The sequence below is a fragment of the Phoenix dactylifera genome, unplaced genomic scaffold, assembly GCF_009389715.1.
Source record: "Phoenix dactylifera cultivar Barhee BC4 unplaced genomic scaffold, palm_55x_up_171113_PBpolish2nd_filt_p 000767F, whole genome shotgun sequence".
NCBI classification, from domain to species: Eukaryota; Viridiplantae; Streptophyta; class Magnoliopsida; order Arecales; family Arecaceae; genus Phoenix; species Phoenix dactylifera.
In genome coordinates this window covers 62,691-73,050 of record NW_024068138.1, presented here as the reverse complement: position 1 = coordinate 73,050, position 10,360 = coordinate 62,691, and the positions used below count along the sequence as shown (strand labels likewise).

The window sequence follows — 10,360 nt, the reverse complement described above, 5'->3', positions numbered from 1 at the left end:
CTTCAGTCCTTATCAAAAAGAACTTGTAACAAATACTACGCATGTAAGCGTCGGTAAGAGAGGAGGATTAAGAAGTACAATTGAGATGTGGAGGAGAAAGGGAGGTCGTCTTTTGCAGTGATACATTTTCGCAGGGTGCACAAGCCAAGGATGAATTTGTACATGTTACAAATATACATGGCTGTTAGAACGTAGAAAATTATTTCAGAAAGGAGGAGTGTTCCATATACATTTTTCAATTGAATGCAGGCTTGTTATATAAATGTGAAAATATCACTCTCACATACCGAATCTTCTACTCAAGAGTCTCCCAAACAGTATTATTAGCTAACATATCCAGAAACTATCAATTATTCATGAAAGATCCTATCTTTGTACCCTGAAATTTATAACATAAGCACATAACAGAGGTATTTTAAAATAAAAATCAAGGATCATCATTTGAAGCCCTATGATCGAAACCAAACTAGCCCATGCATCAAGCAAGCAGAAAGCTAAGAATCATGCTAACTACTTTCCAAGATCCATAGCAATTGCTTAAACTGGTGACCGTAATGGAAATTCAGAAACTATGATCGCAGGATAGAGAAGTGTAAAATAAGAGACAAATTCTAAGATATGTCCAATGAAAATTTGAGGACACCAATTCGAAGATAACAAAAGAAGTCTACATCCATAAAGTTGATCATGCTACAATCTAGCACGAAAAATAAAAATGAGATAGATGTTCTTTAACTACTTGAATTCAAACCAACAGGCATTAAATTCAAGAAATATTTGTCCTGCCGCTGGAATAAGAAAATAGAATGACTCTAACGCTTCTTCGAGACACCAACAGTCTTTCCCCTGCGGCCGGTTGTCTTGGTGTGCTGCCCCCGAACACGAAGACCCCAGTAATGTCGCAAGCCACGGTGATTCCTGATCAGCGAATCAAAGTTACATACAGCTAGCACTCAAGGAAAATCAGAAAATACGGGACAAATGACTTCTTTGATACAAATGTCTTATATATGTAAACATCAAACTTTTTAAATATAAATTCCTAGTAAATAGCTGTTGCACCATCATACAGGGAAAAACAATACAACTTTTTTCCTTTTTCTTTTTTTATTTGAACAAAGATATACCATACCAGTTATACAAAAGAACCACCACCATACGAAATCACGAGATATCAAGCAGTGATGCAGATATTAGGAGAAGCAGCAGTGGATAAAACATCATGTGTCCTAGAGTTAATAATGTTCAAAACATCATGCGTCCTAGAGTTAATAATGTTCAGATGTCAAACCTAGGATGATGAGTTCTAGATTCTAGTAACAAAACAGAGCATTAGTGTGATGCATCAGGCTTACCGCCCGCAGCACTCCCCCGCCCCCAAACAAAAAAAAGGAGAAAAAAAAAAGCAGTGTTGTACAGATTACTGCCTGTAGGAAGCTTCAAATGCATCAAGATGAAGGGAACAGCTCCTGAGGTAGTAGACTGTACAGCAGGATTGATGTATCTTAATCTTGGAAGGGCTTATGCCAAAACTAGGTTCAAACCATAACAAATAGTTTGATAATATTGCATGCTGTCATTGTCAAATGATAAAAAAAAAATGGAGGGTGCAAACAAAAAATAGGAACCTTATTTTAAATGAGAATCATAAAAAGGTTACACAAGAAAAGAGACAGAATTATTTAATAAAATGGGAAGAATGCTACTGAGCAAGTCTCTCTGGAAACCTTCAGCAGAACCCTTGGAAACTTGACCTCACTTTAGATCCAGGGACTCTTCTCTAGAACTGAGATTCCATACTGTTAAGCCATTTGGCAGATAATTTCAACCTGAATTACAGGTCTGCTGAAAATATTCCAGCAATCTGCAAATTCATTCCAATCATAAGAAACCTGTAGAAACTTGTGATTCAACCTTAAACCCATCCAAGCAATCATTTGTTACTAACAAAAAATGCATGAACACACAGACACAAGGGAGAAAGATGGGTCACCACAAAATTCCAGACCTACAAATTCATTCTAACCTTATAGAAAACTATGGAATTAATTAACCCTTGCTTCCATTAAGCGACAGTTGTTGGATAAGTATAATGAACATCGAACAATAAAATTATATGCATGATGCTTTAGCTTGACAGAAGAGAAGAGGCTTCAATCATGTTCTTTATGCTGAGAGTTAGTTTAGATAGATGAGCCAGCAGGAATATTATAGCGTTCATCTTTCATCTCCAAAAAACTAATTCATCTCAATTATTCTGTATTGCTCTTTATCAAAGTTAACAAACAATCTTCTCTTGCTATTATATACATCGGAAAATCTAATAGTTCGCCATAAGGGCCTTAGGTTACTAAAAGAACCCAAAAGGTAACTGAAGCCCTATTAACTAATGCATTCATTGTGAGTGAACCTAGAATTCAAAATATTTTGAATCTAATTTATACCAAAAACTAATGACCAATATCTGAGACAACACGCAAATTAGATAATATGTGAAATTGTATCCTTCTAACTAGATATATCTTCCCAAAAAAATGTTCAAAACTTGAGGCCAGAAAAAATGAGATGTGCCAAGTGTAATTTTCAGTCTGTAATATCATGGACCACAATACTCGGCTTAGTTCATCTAGTAGAATCCAAAGGCTACCCTGCCACACAATCTGCTTAAGGTCCGAATATGAACTGTGTATAAATTTAGATTCTGATTGCAAATTGACCTCAATTTACCTCTAAGCTTGTTCCATAGAACCTAGTCCGTGGGTATATAATTTGCACATAAGGAACTTATTAAATGAATATTAGGTTTTGCAATTTTGGTGCAAGTTTTCATCTTGCAATTTGTTTCTCTCTGATTACTAAACCATATCCACACCCTTGTCCAATGCCTTTTACTCCAACCAAAGAATAACGTTCTATTCCCTTGGTACCACAATCTTTTCCCTTGCACTTCTCCACCACCAAATCTGACCCTCCTTATGTCTAAGAAATTTATTTCAAATCTTGCTCAAACCAAGTTTTTCTTGAACACAGAAGCTAGGCCAAATAAATTAAAAAAAACAAAAATCAGAGGCAGCATAAGAGTTAATGAATAAAAAGAATATGACGCAGTACCTGATCTTTTTCAATCGCTCTAAATCATCTCTCAGCTTCATGTCAAGAGCATTGGAGACCACCTGAGAATACCTCCCATCCTTGTAGTCCTTCTTCCTGTTCAAGAACCAGTCTGGGATCTTGAATTGCCTTGGGTTCGCCACGACGACCATTAGATTCTCCAGTTCCTCAGCAGAAAGTTCACCAGCCCTAACAATTCCACACCAGAATCCCATCACAAAAAACCTACTGAAATGCATTCCAGAAGAAGCATAACCTAGACCACAGTCGACCACAAGCCATGAAAATCGCCACCGAAAACAGCAAGCCGCATTAAAATAAATCGAGAGTACCAAATTAAAGGGAAAAAAATCAAATCTTTTAGATACAAATTAGCAGCGGAAAAACGCCGGAAGCTTTCTAACAAAGTATCAATCTAAACAAACCTATGAAAAACCCCGAAAAGAAAATATATCGTCAAATTTTACCAAGAAACCATGATGACGAACCAATGCAAGATTAAACCAGAATAAAACTGATTTCAAGAAACCAAAAAACAATAAAAAGTACGAAAAAAGGGAGCAAAAAAGCGACCTTTTGTTCATATCAACGTCTGCCTTCTTGCAGACGATGTTGGCGAAACGCCTGCCGATACCCTTGATGGACGTGAGGGCAAACATTACGTTCTGCTTGCCATCCACGTTGGTGTTCAAGACACGCAATATATGCTGGAAATCCTCGTTCGCCACCAGCGACTGCACCACAAAATCCCATATTTCAATCAGATCAAACAAGAATTGAGAGTAAAGACGCTTGTCGTTTTAAAACAACCAAAAGAACACCAAATCTAGGGTCTAATCGAGAGATCTTGCGTTCTTTAAAAGAGGGGAAAAGAAAGAATCTTTGATTTCGAGGAGGACACTGAGATCGATCGATAGAGAGATACCATGGTTACTGAGATCGAGCGCTCGATCAGGGAGAAACGGAAGCCCTCGGCCGATCGGCTAGAATCGGAGTTAGAGCGGAAGGCGGCGGCGAGGTAACTGAACCCTAGAAGGGTTTTGTTATATCGAATCCAGTTGGGCCGGATCCGGATCGACTCAAAAATTCATCAGCCTAAATCCAAATTATTTATTAAACAGAAAAAATTCAAATCTAAATCTGACCAATCGGATCTGATCCGTTTATTAAATAAATCAAATTAGATTAAACTAGAGTTGATCGTGGGCTAGGTGGTACCCAGAGCTTGCCCAACTTAGCCCAAAATTTAGTAAGGTTGGGTACTAAAAATATGCCCGTGCGATGGGATTGGGCAAAAAAAGAAAAAGAAAAAGAAAAAGAAAAAAAAAAGGCCCGATCAAAAAAATTGGATCAAGCCTAAAAAATTTAAAAACCAGCTCGAGTTGATCCAGCCCAGCCTGAGATATTATATATATACAAATATCATAGGGAGTGATAGGTCCAAAGATGCAAATAAGCTGGCTGGCTTTGTGGGCCTAAATTTACTTAAAATTATTTTAGCTGGTTTATCAAGCTCATCTTATGAGAAGAATTGAGCATCTTCTATTTGAATTTTGAACTTAAAATAGCTTGGGCCATTGTTAGTTCCACTTCCAAAAAAAAAAACAAAAATCACACTCGGTGTGCAAGCCTAGGACTAGCTCTACAAAATTGGGTCAAGTTTGGACAAAAATTTAAGCCCGATGGTCGGGCCTAGGTATCGCTATTGGGTCTAACTTCTGCTATAAAACCTGGCCCGAGCTCAGCCCAGCCCGAGGTTTGATCAGCCTAGGTTAAATGAATTAAGTGGATTTAAACAAGATGAACAGGTTAAGCGAATCGGATTAAACGGGATAGAAATAAGTTTAGCGGATTTTAAACTAGTTAAATAGGTTTTAAATGAGCCAAATGAATCTAGTTATGATCCAACCTAATCGCTAAATGAGTCAAAACGGGTTAAACAGGTCGAAGGTCTAAATCTGAACTCGACTTATTTAATAAATAAGTCTAGATAGGTTAATCCATTAACGACCCAAATTCATTTATGTCAACTCTGAATCTGGTTAAAGCACGTCATTCAATCCGAACAACCCTCCTGCAATCTTTTCATACAACTAAAATGAGAGTATACATGTAATAAATTATATGTTCAAGGATATAAGTGCAAAAGTTATTTGGTCTTGTTCATGGATTTAAGAATAAATCACGTTCGTGCAGGGATCAAGAGGCAATTTTCTGAATTTATTAAAATTTAATTTCACAATTTTTAATTGACTGACTCTTCATAACAATTTGGTTTTCAATTTGAAAAATATCTGTATTCCACTAAAATGGCATCATTTGTTACATATCTCGAAAAAGGACCGCATCGATCGATATTTTTTATTTATTCATGTATTTTTACATTTTTTTCATTTTATATATTCCTTATTTGTCAATCTTTTTTATATATTTTTATTATAAATTTTTATCGATATATATATATATATATATATATATATATATATATATATATATATATATATATATATATATATATATACATCTCTTATTAGTCATATGTTTTTATACTTTCTTATTTAATATTTCCATAAAAATTGTCAAATTTTTTTATAATAATCTATATTTGATCAATTTCGAGTAACAATTATAGCAAAAGATCAACTAATAATTTTGAAACCTTCAAACTTATTGATCAATTATCTGACTTTTCTCGAGTTTCACCTGACATTGTATGATCAAGGTATGACCTCCGAAAATCTGACCTACAACTTGACTTCTTGATGCAGCTGATCTCGCCTCTGGATCTTGTCCAACTTTACTTGTAATGGCCAAACTAATCCACATCGAGTCTGGAGATTCTTCTATACCATATAATTACATTTGTTGCAATTTCACATGTATGCAACTTTTGTTACAATGCATATAATTTGGTTGTAAGGAATGGAACAGCCCCACTTGTAAATTATGTATTGCATTATAGTATTTACATATATATAATTTTTTGTAGTTACTAGTAACATACAAATAGAGTGCTGACAGATAATGATTTTGAAAATACTGCAAAATTTTAATGGGAACTTGTTGAATCATTTTATGTGTTGGTTTTAGTTCTAGTTACAGCGTCGATCCAAACCAATATGGTTTGCTTTCAGAATCTCTCCTCTTTTTCCTATCATGGGTAGGATCTTCTAAACTTTGTACTTATTTTATTTTATTTTATTTTCATTCATGATTAGGTGAGAAATGGCTGAAGTATTCGGAATAAAAACGCTACGTCAATGGGGCCAGCTCAACTCTTAGGCGACCGAGGCAGTCGTCCAAGGCCCAGATGAGCGTCCAAACGTATTGAGGCTTCCAAATTGGAGACCTCAAATGCTACGTATCTATAGCTATAAATGCATTAAGGCCCCCAAATGTCTTTATATTGAAACTGTTACGGTTCAAATTTAGCCCGAGGGTGACTACGCTGGAGGAGTCAAGGGAGCCACCGGTGGTTGGAAGAAGAAGACGGAGGGTCACCTCCTGCGCGATGGCGACAGTGAACCTGCACAAAACCTCACCGGTGTTTCTGGTGAGGGCCCTCCGATGATCAAGTTAGAGTTGGGTAAATTTCGTCCAGCCAAAAAGTTTCTTAAAAATTATCTGTCCAGACTATATATAGTCCCGGTGGAGAGGCCCAGGTGGCAGAGGCACTGTCCGCCCTCATCATGAGGGGGCATGGCTCTGAGTCGGAGGGCGTGCAGCTAAGGCTGGTTAGTGGCGTGTGGTGATGTCCGTTCTTGAGAGTGGTAAGATATTGACGGTTACAGCAGGATATGGTCGGAGTAGTCATGGTGTCATCCTTTGACTGTTGATGGCCAGCTATTGAGCATTGCGCAGTGTTGTTGTAATGTACGACCACGTAGGAGGGCATAGGCGTGCACATGGGTGCGGTTGTTAGTAAGGCCGAACTCGTTGAGAGGTCGCGTCATGCGTTTAGCGAGGTCGGCTAGACGGGTGCTGAGGGTAGCTCGGCTCTCCGGGTTCCGAGGTGTGCTCGGTGGAGTGCCTCGAGCTTGGTTGGGGCGTACTACTGAAGTAGGCGCCTCAAGCTTGGTCGAGGCGGGTCGGCGAGTATTGGAGGCGCCCCAAACTTGGTCGGGAGAGTCAGCGAATATCCGAAGCCGATGGAGTTTTTGGTGAAGTCCAAAACCGAGCTGGTTCTGGGCCGAACCGAGGATTCAATCAGTAGGTGTTGGTGTTTGTTGGGCCAAAACTGGGCGGTCTTTTAGCCATGGGCTGGACGATCCATTTCGTCCCCCATTATTTGCCCCGCACTTTCGAGGTCGAGTTGCCCTTCAGCTCGGGCGATGGAAGTAGCCGGACCATTGATCGTTCAGCGCTTCAGTCAAGTGCTTAGGAAGAGGTGATTAGAGTACAAAAATGCAATCGTCAGACCATTTTAATTAGTATTTTAGCTAATCATTAAAAATAAAATTAACTAATTAATGTTTTATTTGTGCAAGCATCCCACATTCGATGTCCAGGTTCAACCGAGTTTCAGCTGCATCTGACTTCTCTTAATTCCCACGGCCATCACCCTGGTGGAGTCGAGTCACTACCGGCTGCCATCCCACCGTTGTCTCAGCCCAACTGTGATCCCAGCCCCTCAACCACACCGCGTCCAGCTCCTTCCGCGCATGGCACCAGCCAGCACAGCCGCTCGTCCCAGCTTTGTTGCCCAAGGTGACAAGCCAAGAGGGGGGGGGGGGTGAATTGGTTTCTTTTAATTTTAATTATCTTACTTGTGTTAAATGATGAGTTAGTAAACTTAAACAACTCACAATACAAACAACAAGAAATATAGTAGTTCGGTGCTCTCCTTAGCACCTACGTCCACTCCCCAAGCGACCCCTTGGGAATTCACTATAATCCCGCGGATTACAGTTGGATTGTTTTCCGGGCTCACAATCCAAAAACCTTTACACTTTGGTTTTCCGGGTTCACCAAAAACCTATGTTGGTTTTACGGGCTCACCAACAAACCTATGTTGGTTTTTCGGGCTCACCAACGAACCTTTACAATTGGTTTTCCGGGTTCACCAATCAACCTATTCCGTTGGTTTTGCGGGCTAACCAACCAACCTTTACAAGTAGTTTAACAAACAAAGAAAGAAGATTTAAACTCCTAGATGAGCAAATAAAACAATATAATCTACAAAGAAGAGTTTAGAAAGTATTTATCGCTTGTAGTGACTTCTCTCTTCTTTGTCAAGGATGCTTCACTCTTCAAGGGAGGATGGAGCTCTTGATGACTCTTTGAATCTGCTCAACCTCTTTCTTTGATTCTTGAATGAAGCACTTGGATGAAGAAGATTAGGGCACTTTTTCTTTCTTGTGTACTCTTTGATATTCTTTGGAAAAGATGTTCTATCTGATGAATAGTGCCACTTTAAATAGTGTGGAGTGATTGATTAAAATCCCATTTGATTTTGATGAGCTCAAAGCATTTGAGTATATCTTGTGATTACTAATGAATTCAATTGAGTGTTTCAGTGAAAATCCTGTCCAAGTGTCTCTAGATTTGGTTCATAGTATTTTGGATAAGGTAAGAAGTCTGCTGAACCAAAGTCTGAGACTCGAGTCGACTCCCGAGTATCACGAGTCGACTCCAAGCGTATCAAGTTCACTGGCACGAGCTCGAGTCGACTCCAGATCAGTACGAGTCGACTCCGACTGAGAACAGACAGAAGGACAGAAAGCTTCAACTCAGAAACTGTCAACGAGTCGACTCCCGAAGTGCGCGAGTCAACTCCAATGTTCAACGAGTCGACTCCAGGGTAGTAAGAGTCGACTCCAAGAGAAACACAAAGAAAAGTCAGAGAGCAGTTTTCGGGTCTGAGATTCGAGTCGACTCCAGTGGAACGCGAGTCGACTCCGATGGTTGGCAGGTCGACTCCAAAGAAGGTAAGAGTCGACTCTCAGAGGAACACAAGAAAAAAGTCAGAGAACGATTTTCGGACTCTGAGATTCGAGTCGACTCCCGCAGTACGCGAGTCGACTCCGAGACTGAGCGACCATCAACAGACAGAAGACCATGTTACTGCCTCTGAGATTCGAGTCGACTCACAGACAGCTCGAGTCGACTCCGAGACAAGCTTCACGTCAAAAGGCAGAAGACCAACTTTCGGAAACTGAGAGCCGAGTCGACTCCAAGGAAGTTCGAGTCGACTCCAAGACTGGATGAGCCAAAAGACAGAGAATCGGAAGTTCGGGCTCTGAGATTCGAGTCGACTCCCAGGACAGTCGAGTCGACTCGAGTGGACAAAATTCAAAATTGGATCCACGGACTTCAGTGGATGAGCCGACTCCAAAATTGCCAGGTCAGCTCCAGAAGTTGGCGAGTCGACTCCAGGTCAAGACGAGTCGACTCCCAGTCAAGACGGCAACTTTAATTCAAATTTGGAACAGTTGCCGAGTCGACTCCGGAAAAGCGTGAGTCGACTCCTGCTACAGCCGAGTCGACTCCTGATCGCGCGAGTCGACTCCAACCCACCAACGGTCATATTGTCAGGCTGCGCAGAGTGTGCAGAACGGCCAGAAAAAGCAGAGTAACGGCTAGTTTTCGTGGGGGTTGGCCTAAATAGCCACAGAGGACTGTAGCAAGGCAGAGAATAGATATTCCACTCCAAGCATTCAAGTTTTCAAGCTCTCCAAGTGCTCTTAAACGAAAAAGGGAAGATCTGCATTTACTGCTCCAACAACTTCTTCCCAACAATCAAAGCTTCCTCCTCCTGCATTCAAGTCGACCACTCTTTCAAGAGGAGACCGGAGTTCCAGAAGCCATACCTCTTCACCAGCTTAAAAGCGTTTGAGGGCTTCTAACTCCTTTACGATTATATTGTTTTAAATCTGCTTTTTGAGAAGCTATTTTCTGTTTTCTTCTATCTCTTGTATTTACTTGATTCAATCGGGGGATTGAATCAAGGGGTTTAAGGTTGGTTGGTGAGCCAAGTTAAAACCAACGTGTGTAAGGGTTTGATTGTGAGCCCGAAAAAACAATCGGGGTTGGTTCTAGTCGGTGAGCCTGGGAAAACCGACCGAGTTCGTTGTGAGCTCGTAAAACAACAAGTTTGGTTGTGAGCTTGCAAAACAACCGGCTGTAATCCAAGGGGGTTATAGTGAAATTCCCAAGTGAGACTTGGGGAGTGGACGTAGGAGCAAGGGTTAGCTCCGAACCACTATAAAACTTTGTGTTTGTAGTGTATTGTCTCTCATCTTCTTTCCCG

At 40.2% G+C, this 10,360-nt stretch overlaps 1 protein-coding gene across 1 annotated transcript; it reads right to left on the bottom strand.

Annotated features, from left to right (window-relative positions):
* Positions 1-591: 591 nt before the first annotated feature.
* On the bottom strand, positions 592-4,248 carry LOC103696969 (40S ribosomal protein S18-like). The gene is made up of 4 exons (XM_008778712.2): positions 4,037-4,248; positions 3,685-3,845; positions 3,112-3,300; positions 592-918 (listed from the first exon to the last, which is right to left on the bottom strand). The coding sequence occupies exons 1-4, from the start codon at positions 4,037-4,039 to the stop codon at positions 813-815; spliced, it is 459 nt and encodes a 152-aa protein (XP_008776934.1). The 5' UTR covers positions 4,040-4,248; the 3' UTR covers positions 592-812.
* Positions 4,249-10,360: the final 6,112 nt, after the last annotated feature.